This window comes from Drosophila grimshawi, unplaced genomic scaffold, assembly GCF_018153295.1.
Source record: "Drosophila grimshawi isolate 15287-2541.00 unplaced genomic scaffold, ASM1815329v1 contig_1369, whole genome shotgun sequence".
Lineage (NCBI taxonomy): Eukaryota > Metazoa > Arthropoda > Insecta > Diptera > Drosophilidae > Drosophila > Drosophila grimshawi.
In genome coordinates, this window is record NW_025062891.1 from 615,809 (window position 1) to 632,100 (window position 16,292).

General features: G+C 41.3%; 4 protein-coding genes across 4 annotated transcripts; 2 read left to right on the top strand and 2 right to left on the bottom strand.

Annotated features, from left to right (window-relative positions):
* Positions 1-443: 443 nt before the first annotated feature.
* LOC6559260 lies at positions 444-2,768 on the bottom strand. Its single transcript, XM_001986870.3, has 2 exons — positions 1,800-2,768; positions 444-1,737 (listed from the first exon to the last, which is right to left on the bottom strand). The coding sequence occupies exons 1-2, from the start codon at positions 2,719-2,721 to the stop codon at positions 716-718; spliced, it is 1,944 nt and encodes a 647-aa protein (XP_001986906.1). The 5' UTR covers positions 2,722-2,768; the 3' UTR covers positions 444-715.
* An 867-nt stretch (positions 2,769-3,635) lies between these two features.
* Positions 3,636-4,762, top strand: LOC6570976 (attacin-C). The gene is made up of 2 exons (XM_001997148.3): positions 3,636-4,034; positions 4,103-4,762. Exons 1-2 carry the CDS (start codon positions 3,700-3,702, stop codon positions 4,497-4,499), a joined length of 732 nt encoding a protein of 243 aa, XP_001997184.2. The 5' UTR covers positions 3,636-3,699; the 3' UTR covers positions 4,500-4,762.
* Positions 4,763-5,172: 410 nt separating this feature from the next.
* Positions 5,173-9,988, bottom strand: LOC6570977 (formin-J). Its single transcript, XM_043214349.1, has 2 exons — positions 6,254-9,988; positions 5,173-6,113 (listed from the first exon to the last, which is right to left on the bottom strand). The coding sequence occupies exons 1-2, from the start codon at positions 9,976-9,978 to the stop codon at positions 5,300-5,302; spliced, it is 4,539 nt and encodes a 1,512-aa protein (XP_043070284.1). The 5' UTR covers positions 9,979-9,988; the 3' UTR covers positions 5,173-5,299.
* Positions 9,989-11,992: 2,004 nt separating this feature from the next.
* On the top strand, positions 11,993-12,504 carry LOC122322370. Its single transcript, XM_043214265.1, has 3 exons — positions 11,993-12,076; positions 12,191-12,413; positions 12,458-12,504. Exons 1-3 carry the CDS (start codon positions 12,023-12,025, stop codon positions 12,502-12,504), a joined length of 324 nt encoding a protein of 107 aa, XP_043070200.1. The 5' UTR covers positions 11,993-12,022.
* The last annotated feature ends 3,788 nt before the right edge of the window (positions 12,505-16,292 follow it).

The window sequence follows — 16,292 nt, forward strand, 5'->3', positions numbered from 1 at the left end:
TGTGTGTGTGTTGGGCTTTTGCATATTTTATGAAACTTGGCAAGCATTTAACGCCCAAGCAACCAGCAGCTCGCAGTCCGCTACTGCGTATGTGTTTGTGCAACGAATGGCGGCCATAAGCGCTGCAAACTCATTACTTGAATTTATTTTGCACTTAAACAAAATGTTTCATTTGCCTCAAGCAGCACCAGTAACAGCAGTGTACAATGGAAGAAAACCTTTTTTTAGAACATGTGAAAAAAAAGTGCAAAATATACTACAAATTCTCGATATTATTTAAATGAATACTTTACAGACTGGTTCAAGGTTTGAAATTATCCGAACTATAGATCCACAAAATTCACAGCATTTTTACTATAATTTTATCAAAATTTAACACCAAAAGTTTAAACGTTTCCAACTCACCGAAAATTGCATTATGTAGAAATTATTAAATACAAACATTCGTTTATCTTATATACTTTTAAGAATTAAGTCTTTCCAAAAAAAAAAGAAGATATGTTTTCCATGGTACGGTTACAGAAAAAGTAGCCAAGTTGTTGGCTGATTTGACAGCATCTTGTGGCAAGTGTAACTTCCAACCCAATCATGTAGTATTGCAAGTGAAGCTACGCTAAATGTGCTTTTTGTTTTCAACGTTTTGCAGCACTTGCAACACTGCAAGTTGGTTGATCAGACTGAGCAACTCCTGACGGCCGCTTGACAAATTCGCCATTCATTCTGACTGCGCACAAGCTGCTTGTTGAATTGAAGCTGCTGCAGCGACCAACTTGGAGCACAAAGTTGCCTGCTGGTCATGGAAAACATCCGAGTTGATATTTGACATTTGCTTATTTTTCACACAATCTGATATCAAGCAATTTGACAGGCTGCAGGCGACACAAGGCTGCAGCGCTGGCAATACAGTGCCACAACGCATGCAGCGCTCCTGCGTCTCCTGTTGTGAATCACGCGGTTTGATCGCCTCATCCACCTGACGTTGGCGACAGGTGCGACGCGGGGCATAAAACAAGCGTGCAATGTTGACTTTCCGATTTGGCTTCTTTGGTTTTGCTTGAGTCGCCTTACTTTCATCGTTTGCTCGCTTCTTTCGCTCCTCGAGCTGCAACAACAGCTGTGATTTCTGCTGACTCTGGAAATACTTCTCAATAGCAAGACGCATTTGCAGCAGATGCTTCGACGAGTAGCGATCCTTGAAGTTCATCACGTCTCTCAGTGGCAGAGAAGTTACTGAATTTTTGAGGGATTTTGGACTTGCCTCAGTGGATAACGAACTCTGCTCCCGCAGGGATATCGCGCGCGAACGTCTAGTTGGTTCTAGGAAGTTCTCGAGAGATTCGTCGCTCATCTGATCATGTGGGGTGATGACAGACGATTCTCCCAAGTCTCCACGGTGACGTGTTAACGCGCCATTTCGTATAGCTTCATTAAATATATCTTCTGTATATTTTACATAGAGGTCTCCAAGTTCCTTCAAAATGTCGTCTTTGGATATGCCGAAAGTTTGTAGATCCCGATAGACACCATTTAAAATTTTCCACATATAATGCTTCCGCATTGTATCGACAATAGTACTCTTGTCCTCCAGTTTGTCCAATATGCTAGATTCACGTATAACATACCTGAGCAAAAACTGTACAGGATAATATTCCTCGTGCCGTTCGTTTCCCAATATGTTCATGAGAGCCGCACCCACGGGTTCATTTTGCGGAATTTCAATAGGTGGAGTCGGTGTATCTATATTTGAATATTTATACATATATATATATTTATTTCTGTTAAGGTTCAACTTTTCTTACCATCTCGATTCTTCTCTTTGACATGCCCTTGACTTGGATGCGTTATTCGTGATCTGAACTGAAAACCAAAATATTTCTTAGCTGTCGATTTATGCTCATCGTGCATTTCTGGATTTGGCTTTGGATTGGATTTGGATTTGGAATTTTCACTGCCATAGGGTTTTAGTAAATTTTCAGTCTCTGCTTCAGCTAGCTCAGTTGCAGACAGTCTTTTTTTAGTGGCATGATGCTTATTTTTTAAGAGCTTTTCACTCTTTTTTCTCCTATCCATTTCGTTATGTTCAAATATTGATTCGTATGCATGTTTACTTTGATCTACATTATGATTTTTGCCTTTTCGCACCACTTCGGATTTCCAAAAGTTTGAAAATTGGCTTATATCTTCATCAATTTTCCTTAGCCCCAACTTTTTGTTTTTCCTTTGCTTTAGATACATCCAAATCTGTCTTGCTTCTGCTTTTAATGCATTCATCTTTAGCTGCTCCTGTTCACTGGAGCCTTTAAACATATTTGATTTTTCCAGCATCAGATTAACGTTTCGAAAACATCTTTTGAGTATTTTGCGACGTTTGGGCAATATTCTCAGCTTATTGCGCAAATGTCGCAGCCGCCCATCACAGTTTTGCTCCTCCTTGTACAACTCCTGGATTATCTGCTGCTGCACCTTGATCTGTTTATTCCAATTAAGTAACCAGTTTCTATACTTGCGTAGTACTCGGAGCATAGCTCTCTTCGAGCGTGCCCTGGCCAACTGTTGACTGTGATTCGATTCCTCGTTACTCAGCATTCGCAAATTGGTAAGCAGCTCAGAGTTATTCTTGTATTTTGAATTCAATTTGTATCTTTGCGGCCTTTTGCCTTTCCGCTTGCTCCTCTTCTTAATGTACACATGCCGCACCCGTTCATCTGCAACTGGATGCATTTTTGTTGCTTTTAATAACGGCAACAAATTGCAAAATGCCTTCTTGTTGTAATTTCAAATCTGTTGAACTTATTAAATTAGTGTCCATACAATATGCATACATAATTTTGAATTTATTTTATGTAAACAAAATCAATGTATAAGCGATTGCAAAAACAAATCAAAAACAATTTACTTGGTTTAAGCACATTGCTGACCAAAAGAAATTTAGCTCTTTTATAAATAAATATTAAATCATAACAATATTATTCTTAAGTACGCAGCTGATAACAATATTACTTTGCTGAATCTTTTTGTACGATATAGTTTAAATTATATTAATATGTTTTCTGTTGCACTAACGGAAGTGAGAATATTTAATATTTCCGATGATGATTTTTATGCCAAATGTGAGGAGCATGACATCTTGGTGAAAGAATATAGCGATTCGACTAGTGATACTGATTAAGAATATATATGATTTGTAAGAATATAAAAATATAGGCATTGATATATTAATACGGTCTATTTGTATATATTGGTATTCATTATATATAAATGATTAAGATCGTTTAAATATAAATTCATTAATAACTAAAAATTATACTTCATTATTCTATATTATTTACTTATAAATCTTTTCAGATTTTCCTGTTTATATATTACATCTGGTCTTTGGTTTGAGGTGATTAATTGGGCCAAGCATACAGCGGGGGTTTCTGGTTATTGTCATAATTGTCATTGCCAAGATAAGGGAATCACCGACTCCTAATGAGATGTTGAACGAATTGCATGCAGATAAGGCTCGACCCAAAAGTTCGCTCGATGTAAATCACACCTGATAGGGAAGCACAATTAGCAAAAGAAGAAGCAGCAGGCATCAATGGGAAGCTATCGCTAGTATAAAAGCCAAGTGAACATTATCAGAGCATCATCACTCAGCGACATCAGCTTCAAGCAAGCAAATCAATATTCTAATCAATTTACAAGCTCTACAACATGTGTCAGATGATTGTGACGTGCATTATTGTCAGCATTGGGCTGCTGGGCGTGTTTGCCGCAGCTATGCCGCAACAACCTTATACCCAGAACTTAATCTACTATCCGCCACCGCCACCACCAGTGACGTACCAACGTGCTCGTCGTCAGGTGCTGGGCGGTTCGCTTGCCTCGAATCCCAATGGCGGCGCCGATGCTCGTGTGGAGTTAACTAAGGCGCTGGGCACACCGGAACATAATATTATTGGACAGGTATTTGCTGCGGGCAATACGCACACCGGCGGACCAGGCCCAGCTGCCCCCGCCACCAGTGGCGCCACATTGGCTTACAACAAGTAAGTTTACCTCCTTTACTCGTACTCCTTATTGTAATTAATCAAGCTAACCAATCCTATTTATGTAGTCAGGGTAATGGTCTGGAGCTGACCAAGACGCATACGCCTAATGTCCGTGACAGCTTCCAGCAGACATTGACTGCTAATCTGTACAACGATGGTGTTCACAATCTGGATGCTAAGGCCTTCGCCTCACAGAATCAGCTGGCTAATAACTTCAAATTTGATCGCAATGGCGCTGGTCTCGACTACTCGCATATCAATGGACATGGCGCCAGTGCAACGCACAGCAATATTCCCGGCTTTGGCAAGCAGATCGAACTGGGCGGACGTGCCAATCTGTGGCAATCTCAGGATCGCAATACGCGCCTAGATCTGAGCAGCACCGCCTCCAAGTGGATAAGCGGTCCGCTTAATGGCAAGCGGGACTTTGGCGCCAATATTGGCCTGTCCCATTACTTTTAGTAATGCACCAAAGATTATTTTCCCAATTTTTTAATCGAATTTATATTTATAAAATAATAAATACTTTATTTATTGAATAAATGTATAATTTAAATAAAATAAAAACAGCTTGAACATAATTACGCTGGTTAACAGCTAACAGGCCTAATTAACAGGACTGTAACTTAACATATGTACATAACATTAATATCGACATCGATCGATATCAATTGTGTGATCCCCAACTGAAAGAAGAAGAAATTAATCGTTCTGAATCAAGTAAAGAAGAGAAAGAATTATAATTCTTAACTACACTTATAATTAATTCTAATAACTAATTCATAACTAACACTTATCTCATATGTAGCCAAAGTGCTGGAAACACCCAAGATAGATGCGGAGGGCGGTGGTTGCCACTTTATTGCCTACTTTTAGGCATGGGATAAGCTATGGAAAATAGTCCCGCACGTATGCAAGGTATTATTGAGACTTGTTTGGCTTAGAAAAATAGATAGAAAGCAGAAAATTTTCATTTAATATTATATTTTGATTGTTAAATTATTATATTAGTATATGATTTTAACTAATGCACCAAAGGCTGTATAGATTTCTTTTTCAAATTCGTAATCGAATTTCTTTTATTTCAATAATAAATTTTTTATGAACACATAATATACATAATATTTCACTCAATGCCTATATTCCAGCTCAGAATAAAGTTACATTTAGAATTGCACAAAACGAAAATTAAATCGAACTAGTTTTAAGAAATATACGAATTTAATCAACTTGAAGAAAAATAAAACGAATTAACATTCGATTCAGAGTCCAATATAGGTTTTTGCTTGTTGCTCGCCAACCTCCTTGTAGATTTCCGCCGCCTTCAGCAGCTTGAGGAAACGTGGTGAATAATCCAGATTCATCTGCTTATCTGCATCGATGGACTCGCTGTTGCTCGTCTTGTCCAGAACGCTCTGCAATTGTGCCTTGCGCTGGCTGCGCTCCAATGAGTCCACCATTTTGCGGAGATAGATCAAATCCATGAGCAGCTCATCTCGCATGCCGGCAGCGTGGAGCTGCTCCTTCACAGGTAGTTTCTCGTACTGCCGCAACAGCTTCTTGACAATTCGTGACTTCTGCTCAATGTTGGCCGGTTTTAGGATACGCTGCTTCTTATTGTGATCAACGAGCAGTCGCAGATTGGATTCACGCTTCTCGCGCGACTTCTGCTGCTGAGCATTTGATCTCATGATCATGTTATAGAATTCCACCAGATCCGGGCGCAGTGGGATGCAGTTTCTCTGCTGCATTTGCTTATCAATAATATCGCTAATGGACTCCATGGTTCGACGCACCATCTCCTCGGTCTGCTGCAATTGCTTCTCGCTTTTGTCGTTTCGTATCTGGTAGAAGATCGGGGGTCGCTTGTAGGTGCACTTTCGATTGCGCGAGAGCACAGAGTACAGTGTATCTAGGCTGGGATCATTGGTGACCATCTCGAAGACGGCATGCACAATGTCTTTCGATAACCTGCCGGAAACTAGTTTTTCAAAATCCTCGCTGTAGTTTTCCTCCAGTTCCGTATGATGAGTGCTGGTATGATTAGAGGTGGTACAGGAGCCAGTAGTTGCAGTGCTAAAGATTTTAATAAAAGTTGTATCAAAAAATAATTTATTTTAAATTGTATTAATATTAAGAAATTATAACATTTATTAGCTCCAAAAATTCACTTGCAATAAAATATATTATTTAAAGTTTACTCATTTTGGACTTACCTTTTGGTCGTCTGTCCTTTGGGAACTTTTGTTGTTTCTGACTTTTTTGTGCTGCCTGCCGGATGCTTCTTGCCCTTCTGGCTTCTTTTATCATTTGTCTCACTGCGTTCCCTGGCCTGCCTGGAGTAACGCTCATCGCTGTCTAGGTCTTCATCTGTCTCATCCACCAGTGCATCCTCCAGGTTGGAGTACGTCTCCGGATTGATTCGCTGATTGCTTGGCTGCACACAGATCGAGCCGTTCCCATAGAGCTGCTTGGTCTTTGGATCGCTGCACACGTGCGCATTAAGGGACACATTCAGCTTAACTGCATCAGCAGCGTTGCAGGGATTCGATGTAACCTTGTCAGGCGCTGCTGATGTTGTACTGTCTGCTTCTGTTGCGATGGGCACACAGTCGGGATTCATGGTGGTGCCACCGGCACTAGATGCTGTTGTTGTTGCTGCTGTTGTTGCTGCTGTTGTTGCTGCTGTTGGTGCTGCTGTTGTTGCTGCTGCTGCTGCTGCTGTTGTTGCTGCTGCTGCTGTCAAGCAAGGATCGGGCTGCACATTTAGCTTGGCCTTGTTGAATAGAGGTGTAAAGTAACGATGTGCGCCAAACAAAGCCTTGGGCTGGTTGGCTTCCAGGTTAGCTTGTTGCTGCTGTTGCAGCTGCGATTGCTGCTGCTGGTTCACTGGTTGATGCAGCTGTTGCTGTTGCATCTGTTGTTGATGTTGCTTTGCCAGCTCACTGAAGAAGTGTGTTAAGTTAATATTGGGCTTTAAGCTATTTGCCGGTTGCTGCTGTTGTTGTTGCAGCTGCTGTGGCAACATTTGCGGTTGCTGAAATGGTTGCTGCTGCAGCTGCTGCTGCTGTTGCTGATAAGCCAAATTATTGTAGTTGCTGCGAGGATTTAACATCGGCACCTGATAGCGTGAATTGAAATAGGGATTGCTATTGAATTCGTTAGCATTTTGCTCATCCTTAAACCCCAACAGCTGTTGTCTTGGATAGTGCAGCGTTTCATCATTTCCTTCCTCTTCGTATTCACCTGCCAATCTGGTCAACTTGCTGGTATCCTGACTACCAAAGCCTTCCCGATTGCCATTCTGATCCGCAAAAGAATCGAGCAATACGGAATGCTGCTGATGGGACTCTTTATCTCTCTGTTGGTTTGGCTGAACTATGGACTGTGGCTCCAATTGTGGACCTAGCTGTGCTTGTGATTGTGCTTGTGACTGCAAGTCTGATTGGGTCTCCAGGTCTGGGTATGTCTGGGACTGAGAATGTAATTGTGGTTCCTGTGTATCAAACTGTTTCTGATATTGTGGCTGCAGTTGTAGCTCCATTTTGGAATGTGCCACAAACTGTGGCCCCAATTGTGACTCCGAGTAAACATTAGACTGTGGATCTGAATGTGGATCAGACTGTGTTTGTAACTGTGCCTGTGATTGTGGCTCCAGCTGAGACTCCGATTGTGCCTCTGTCCGCCCCACAGATCGTTTATTTGGTCGCTTATGATGGGTTGCCTCATTTGACTGTGCCAATAGCTTCAATTGTGGTTCAAGTTGTGGCTTAGATTGTTGCCCAATTTGTGAGGTAAGTTGTGACTCAGACTGCGACTTTATCGGGGATTGTACTTGTGACTGTTCCAGTGACTTTACCACCAACTGCACTCCTGACTCCACCACTGTCGGAACTGGTGCCTTTTTTAAATCTGGTCTAGATACTGAATCCAGCTTTGACTGTCCATCTAAGTGCAACACCACCTGCACCACTGGCTGCTCCACCGAACGCTTACTGCGTCGCTTATGATGAACCACCTCATTGGCCATGTTACCATTATGACCCACCTTCTGGCGATGCACTCTTTGCCAGCTCCAGCGTTTCGCATGACGCTTATCGCGGTCTTTGTCGTTGGCGTGCTGTGAAATTTTATTCGCTAGCAACTTAACCACAGCATCCGGATGACTCTTGCAGAGTACACTGCGAAAGGCTTTATCATCCCTCTTCAGTTTTCCATTTTTATTAGTCGGCTGTAAGTCAACGTTTTGATTTTTGGCAGTCAACTGAGCCACAGGCTTTGCTTCCAGCTGCGATTTGGCTTCGTTGAGCGGTCTCTGATCTGTGTTCTGAATATTGTGCTGATTGAGATTGACTTCCAGCTGTTTCTTATCATCAGTTATTAACTTTATTTCCGCCTTGGACTGTTCGGCAGTATCAGCTTTGACAGGTGCAGCGGGTTGAGCTGAATTGAGCTCTGGTCCTGCTTTGACATTGCTAGCCATTTCCAACTCATGACTGGGCTTCTCTTTGACTACAGGCGAATCCTTTGCAGCCAGCTTGGCCATGAGATCCTCCGCTTCGGGCAGCTTACTCACTGCCTTTTCCGACTCCATGGCATTCTCACACTTCTCCTTTATCGTTTCCGATTGCTTCAGCTGCTCTGGATGTCGCTTGAAGCGTTCCCGATCCCGTTCCATCTTCAGTCTGGCATTGGCATGTGCATAATCTCGCATATGGGGCAAGACGCGCTGGCTGAGTGCATGGAACTGATCAATGTGGGGCAAGCGATAATCGTAGCTTTGCGGTGTGTCATAAAGGTTCACATTAGAGCTGGAACTTGACATGGAGCTTGCATCTGGAGAGTCCAGAGTATCATATGGTTGAAGCATTGCGTTTTTCTCATTCCCATGCAGTTGTTCCTGTTGCTCCTTTTGTCGCTGCATCTTTCGCTCCCGTCGCATTATCAGATCATCCACATAGTGGGCACGCATTGTGTCCGTCAGCGCATTGCTGGGCAGCGATGGGCCCATTCCCTTGCGCATTAATCTATTGCTGGTCTTCAGCTTGATCTCGTTCATGGGATTGAAACCTGAGGTGGAGCTACGTTTCCTTAGGCCAGCGGGATAGCGCGACTTGCTTCTCGCTTCAGCAGCCTCCTGTTCGATTTTGGATAGCTTGTAGTTGGCCTCGTGCGACAGATTATTTGCATTGTTGCGTGAGAATTGGAGGCGTGCCAGCGTTTGCTCGTATACCCCATCTGGCACAGGATTGTCGCCATATTGGGGCAGTTGACTCTCCCTCTCCCTCTCTCTCTCCTTGCTCGTCCTGAAATCCTTTTTTTCCTCCCTCTGCTGCTGTAGCATATGCTGCTGCTGTTCCTGATTGTGCAGCTGCTGTTGCACATGCTTCAACTTAATGTCCAGTTCGGTGGCGCCACCTTTAACAGTTTCGTAGGGCTGCTTTTCTGGCAGTACATATAGAGGTAGATGTTCCTCACTCATATCCTTGTACTTTTTCTTGACTTTGGCCACCTCGGTTTGCTCTGAAGCCAAACCATTGTTGGTTGCCTGACTCTTGCCTGCTGCACGCAAATGTTTGACCGCAACTGCTGATGGCGCTGCATCCGCGTTCACTCGCTGCTCCATGCCCGCATTTAAATCGCGAAACCAATCATCTGCCGCCTGCTGCAGCGACTGATCCTCGTCCTTGTCATTCCGTTCCTTATCAGTCGCCTGCGCAAAGCTCGCCAACAGATCGTCAATGCTGTTGCGTCTGGGCCGATATAGCTCGTCAGCCTGCACCTGATCATAGTTCGACTGCAGTTCGTGCAGCTGGTCACGTGCCTCATTTACGGAATGATGAAACTTGCTCAATTGCACGCTGCCCGCTTGAGATCCGCCCTCCGCTGTTGTGCTGCCCGTGAGCACCATCAGTGTCCACCAGAGCTGCAGAAAGATCATGCTTCGAATTATTATTTTCAAAATATTTATATAAAAATACAGCAATTGAATTTAAATGAAAAAGTTTGCGTCAACTGTCTGAATTTTATTTTCATAATCAGCTGACAACTGGAGTCTGAAGTGAAGTCCCAAAAAAAGCAGCAAACAAATAAAATCAGACTTTAGTTCAAAACGTATAAAAATAATCGATATTTTAGAATAAATAATATTGAATCAAGTTTATAGTTTGCTTAATTCTCATTTTCCAGATTTCAAATTGCACAGCTTAATCTAATGTTGAAATTAAATTCAATTAAGATAATCCATTAAAAACTGAAAAATTCATGACATTTTAAGAGTTTTTATGGTAATCAGATGTTGATATTTTTAGTCAGGATCTGTGAAGCTGGTGAGTTTAAATAAGATATCTTGTAAAATAAAATTGTGGTAATAATTTGTTTATATAGTTAATCAGTTGAAAGGCAATTGAATTGAATTGAAAAGTTTTGCGCCAACTGCTAGCGATTGAGTTTTCATTAACTTGGCAACAGGTGTCTGACATGGCGCCCCATTGCGGCAACTTTTTTGACAGCGGCTGATAAGAAACCAAAGAGTCGAGCATCGAGTCGATTCAAGTCGAGCCGAGAGTTGAGCGCCCATTCTGCATTGTGGCAAGTTTTTTGCCGGCGGCTTCCGACAGGCGATGCCAGCTGTTTAACATGAAATGTTCTTTGTTGCCAATACAACACACACGCACACACATACACACACACACACACACACACACACACACACACACACACATACACATACACGCGAGGCAAGCGCATTGTTCGCTGCGTTTCCCCATGTAAATCACATTTTTGTTTTATGCCAAAACTTTTGCGCAACAAGAGTGCCAAAGTGTGTGGGTGGAGGGGTTTTTGGGGGACGTATGCGCAACGACAATAACATTTCCTATTTCCGCCTTGCTGTCTCTCTGTCTCTTTTATATGTGTATACGTGTGTGGGAGTGTGTGTGTGTGGGTGTGTGTGTGTGTGTGTTTGCAGCCACACGTTGTCAATGCCAAAGTCAGCACAATGCTCGCCTCGACATAATTGAATATTATCAAATGTACAGGCAACAAAAATAACAGCAACAACAAAAACAAGAACAAACGTGGCTCGCACTGAGCCACAGTTGAAACTAATGTAATTAGCGGGGCGCATTTGATTAAAAGTTTTGCGGCTTGACTGAAGCGCCAATCCATTAAACAAAGCTATTATAAACAGATTGCCAGCACTCGCAGTTGGAAATCAACCCTCAAATGAAAACTATAAGCTACCTAAAAATATAAACGTGCCAACAAACAATCGCATTGTGCACAAATTATCAATTTACACATATATACAAAAGACAATTTAAATACATAAATGTATGTGTTGGAGTTATAGGATTTTAGAATATTCAATTCGGTTAGTTATTTATAAGAACTAATTTAATTCATTGACAACATGAATAGAAGGCTGAGTGAGTGACTAAAAACAAGTAGGAAAATGAAAGAGTAAAAGGCGTTTTCATAACACTATTGTTCGAAAATATTTTAGCAGTCAAAACAAAATTATATTTCATACTCAAACAAGTCTGCTTATTTTACTTTATTCACAACGATTGAGCTCTTCTGCATCAAGCTGCTGATCACACCAATGATATCGAATGATATCGATATCATATGTTAAGTAAATAGATGCATGTTAAATTACAGATGTTAAGTTACAAATGTTAAGTTACAGTCTTAGTACAACACTAGTGGCCGGCCTACTATGATATATTCTTAGACTTATAGAAACCAAAAATTAGAATGTGCAAGCCTAAGTCAAATATATAAATACTTTAGAAAATTTATATTTAGACTATTTTATAAGTATATTTATAAGTAAGATAGACGCTATCAAGTTTTTTGAGTTATTTGATATATATATGTTGTGAGAAATGAATGACATGCTCTAAATTCAGTTTGTCGTTTACAGTTTGCTGCAAACGAAATTTGTTTGCATTGTGTCGTTGTGTTTTCTCTGTTTGGCAATGCAGATGCAATGCTCAGGGCTCAGTGAACAGTTCTGGATGGCTGGGAAGATGGTACGTTGCCTGGTCTCATGTTTATTTAATTTGATCAATTGGCGCAGCGTGTCACATAAATTTCTTCATTTTAAAAATGCACAAAATACACTAAATTTGTCGGTTGTTTGCCAGGTTCGAAGGCAGACCAGGCAGACAAAAATGGCCGACAGCCGGCAAATAGACGACACTTGTGGACAACAGGGGTCTGGCTCCTTGACCTGGCCACGTAGCACATACGTCTCAACACCTTTGGCAAATGAAAAGAAATTGCCAAGACAGCCGATGTCGATACGATGCAACTGGCCCCAGGCTGTATGCAGCACTCTCTTCCTTTACTCCAGCTTATCCCTTTTCTGTTATATTTCTTCTTTTTTCTTTTTCTTTTGTATATATATGCAGCAATTTTGGTGCTGCACGTGAGCCGCATCCACACAGCCTCCAACTGACAACATACTTCAATACAATTGCATTTAAATCAGCTGGTTCGTGCGTCGTGTCTGACAATGTATGTGTGTGTTCTGTGTTGTGTGTGTGTGTGAGTTGAAGTCCTTTCGTGTGTTGCCGCCGTTTACACTGCGCTCATAAATTATGCACAATTTTTTGGAGTCAACACCGCATGTGTGTGTTGCCCGTGTGTGTGTGTGGCTGTGCGCTCCATTTGTTCATTTCGAGACCAATAAAATGAAACATTTCAAAGTAGTAAATATGCAACCCATCGACATTTTGTGCCCCGCCCGTTTTGTTGTCTGCGTCTGCGGCTCGTAAACTGTCCGAAGCTTGTTTCCCTCAGTAATTTTCCATTTTCTATTGCGCTTAATGAATTGCTTGTGTGCGCTTAGAGCAGAACAGGCCCCAAGCATTTTGAATATGCATAAGCACAACACTATCCCAATGCATTTAACTAAGTTTACAATTTTTAAACATTTTTTTTCTTCCAGATATTTTTTTTTTTTTCCAACGCCGCCAGCTGAAATGCAACAGAAAAGTTTTTGTTGGCTGTAACATAATATTTTACTCAAAGCGCACAAGAATATAAAAAATATGTTTTGGACGCAGCCCAAAAAAAAGAATAAAAAAAAAAATATGAGGAAAAAAGATTCAGATTGCTGCACAGTAAGAATAGAAAAACAAACGAAATGGCTCGTGCCATGTCATGTTTTTTGATGCACGCCCGCGATGCCAACAGTCCAGTATTCAGCATCCAAGTATCCTTTTTCATTTTGTCATGTCGCTCTGTTTTTTCAACCACCCCACCGCCCCTCGCTTGTACACTGCGTGGACAAGGAAAAAGTATTGAGGCATAAGTAAAAATTGCTGTAGCATTTGCTCACAAACTGATGCCGAGTCAACGACGTGGAAAGCAGCAGCAACCAAATGAACGCTTCAGCTTTAAGCTAAGACAATGCTAAAAAAAAATAAATAAAAAAACTCAACTGAATGCAACAACAACAGAGGCAAGCCACAGTGCGACAGAGACACATTAAAGCACTCACATATCCAAGCAATTTTTAACACACAGTTCTTTGATGGTGTTTATTACAAAAATGTTTGATTTGGCAACGACAACTTTTAATAATCTGCTTTTGCAGTTAGTTAAACTTATGATTTCGATTATTGTTGTTATTACTAATTGATTTCTGTATGAATGTAAAATAAGTAATAGAAAAAAGTGTATAATGAACTGGCTTTGCTTCCACTTCTCCCACACACTGCGACTCTCTGTTTATCTCACTTAAACTCACTTCTCTCTAGCTCTCCTTTATAAATTCTAATAAAACAACATTTACAATTTCTAAGGTATTCAAGTCTTTGGTGATGATGAGCTCTTTAAATTATTAAAAGGTATTTGTTTTTAACAGATCGCATGTAAGCTAGATAATACTTAGCATTCGTAATGTTTGTTCTTTTCAATGGCTCAATTTACATCGATAAAAGTTTGTAAAAGTGCACTTAATGTTTCTCATGCCCAAGTTGAATCCTCAAGCAGGCCGGCAATCAATTTGTTTGGCAATTGCTAGCTAATTTGCGATAATTAACTAAATGCCAACCGGCACGTGCCGCAAAGTTCATCCAAATCCCATAAAGCAATCACATGCACTTGTACAACTATTAAAACTCCCAGCCGAACTGCGGAAAAAAAACCGAGGCACTGGGAACTGAATTTTTTATATATTTTTTTTTATATTTTTGCTTGTGTTTGGGTCCTGTCAGGCCATTATGCCTTGCTACATTTCCTTTTGCGACTTCTTTTGGCTTTCGCTCCCTATCCGTCTCTCACGGTTGCCACTCTCCTTTGAGTGTTTGCCCTTGTCGCCTTTTGGCAATTTTCCATATGCAACACGCAACAGACGTTTTTATGTTTTGTGTGCGGCGTCGCAAACATAAAAAATAAACGACCCATGGACGACAAACTCACAGCTCTGAGAAGCAAAAAAAAAAAGAAGAAAACACTAAGCGAAAACTGACCGGACGAGCAGTCACAAGAGTGGAAGTCAATTATCGAATTAATTTAGTTGCCACTGACCTGACTAAAAGAGGGCTTTTCTGTATTGCGACCGCTTCTTGCCTTCTCTTTTAGAGCCCAGAACGCAGCATAAATGTAAATGGGCAACAAAATGAAATTCAAACTGTTTTATTTTTTGGCAGACTGAGCCTGATTGCACAATTTGCAATTAATTAAATTACTGCGCAAATGACATTTTTGCCGGCTAACGCGCCACGCATGCAACAGTCTGTAACTTTTTTCCCACACACTCAACCATACACACAGACTCACACACACAGAGGCTCACACACACACACACGAGTAAATTTAATAAACACGATATCCTGCTCCGGGGCTGCAACAGTGGCCGTGCCTGGTCATGTAATTGATGCGTTAATCCGCATATTGACAGCGGTTATTGCGGTGGCTTTTGGCTGGAAATATGCTCAACGGAGTCATGGCCCAAGGGTATGGTGGGGCGGGCACTGGTTCTCTGCGTTCTCTGTTGCCCAGGATATTGGCATCGTTGATATTGCACGTTTATGGCCTTTTAAAAGGATTTTCACACTGCATTTTGTACTCTCGAGCGCTATGGCTAAGTAATTTAATTACATTACGGCAGCAAAATTATTCGAATATGATGTATTCCCTGCAACGTTGTTCGATTTTATTGGCTTAGGATTTTGCATAGAATAGGCAGACAGATTGCATTTTTGATGTGAGCACACATGGATTATGGTTTAAGTAATTTAAGCCAGTTTCATTGTAATTTCATTGCTAGTGCTTAAATGAGATTAATGTTAATCAATACTGTAGCATTTTCATATACAAATCTTTTACATTGCCTGTCATTTCAATAAAAGTTTTGGTTTTGTTAATTTAGCATGCTCCAAAAGTATGCTTTGAAAATGCGAAAATGTAAATAAATTGAGGGCTGCTTGAAAAAGTTGTGATTCACTGAGAAGGAAAGAACAAGGTCGTAATACAAACAATTTTGAGATTTATATGCTTACTCTGAGTGAAACTATTATTCAAAACTAAGCAACTCGTTGGGTTCCTGCTCAGTTTTGACACAAGCTGGCAAACTTTATACTGCATCCTAAAAGTATGCAGCATTTTTGCAGTTGCTGCTGTTGCATACCGCTAGGCTGCAAAAGAATCAGTTGTTCGAGCAAAGCAAATGCATTTTGCCTTCTCCACTGTAGAAATGTGCAACAGTTGACTGCGATTGTATTATATAGTTATATTTTTATATATATATGTGTGTATTGGTAGGTGTGTGTGTCTGTGCAATTGCGCGCACTATTTTTCAATTTATTACCCGCACATAACAAAAGTTTATTGCTAAGCTTTAGAAGCGGCTGCTCCAGTATCAGCTCCTGCGTTCAGCTCCTGCCAACTGTTCAATGCTCATGGGGAATTTGCCAATGTGACGTGCCAATGTGTGCGTGCCGAGCGCAAATTAGCCAAGCGCCGGGGCTGAGAGCGCTGAGAGCGTCGAGAAGCGCACATCGGTTTGGGTATCAGGTGCTTTGGGCTTTGTTAACGGATTTATGCGGCAATCATAAAACTTGCCAACTAACCAGCCAGTGAATGTCGCGCGAGCCAAATTGATTTATGTGTATGTATGTGGGCAAAAACAATAAGTCGAAACAATCGAACAAGCGCACTTCCCCCTTTCCTTCACCTGCCCTACCGTTACTTGCAGTGTCAGGCGAGCATTAGCCAAGTTAACTGGCAAACAAAAAC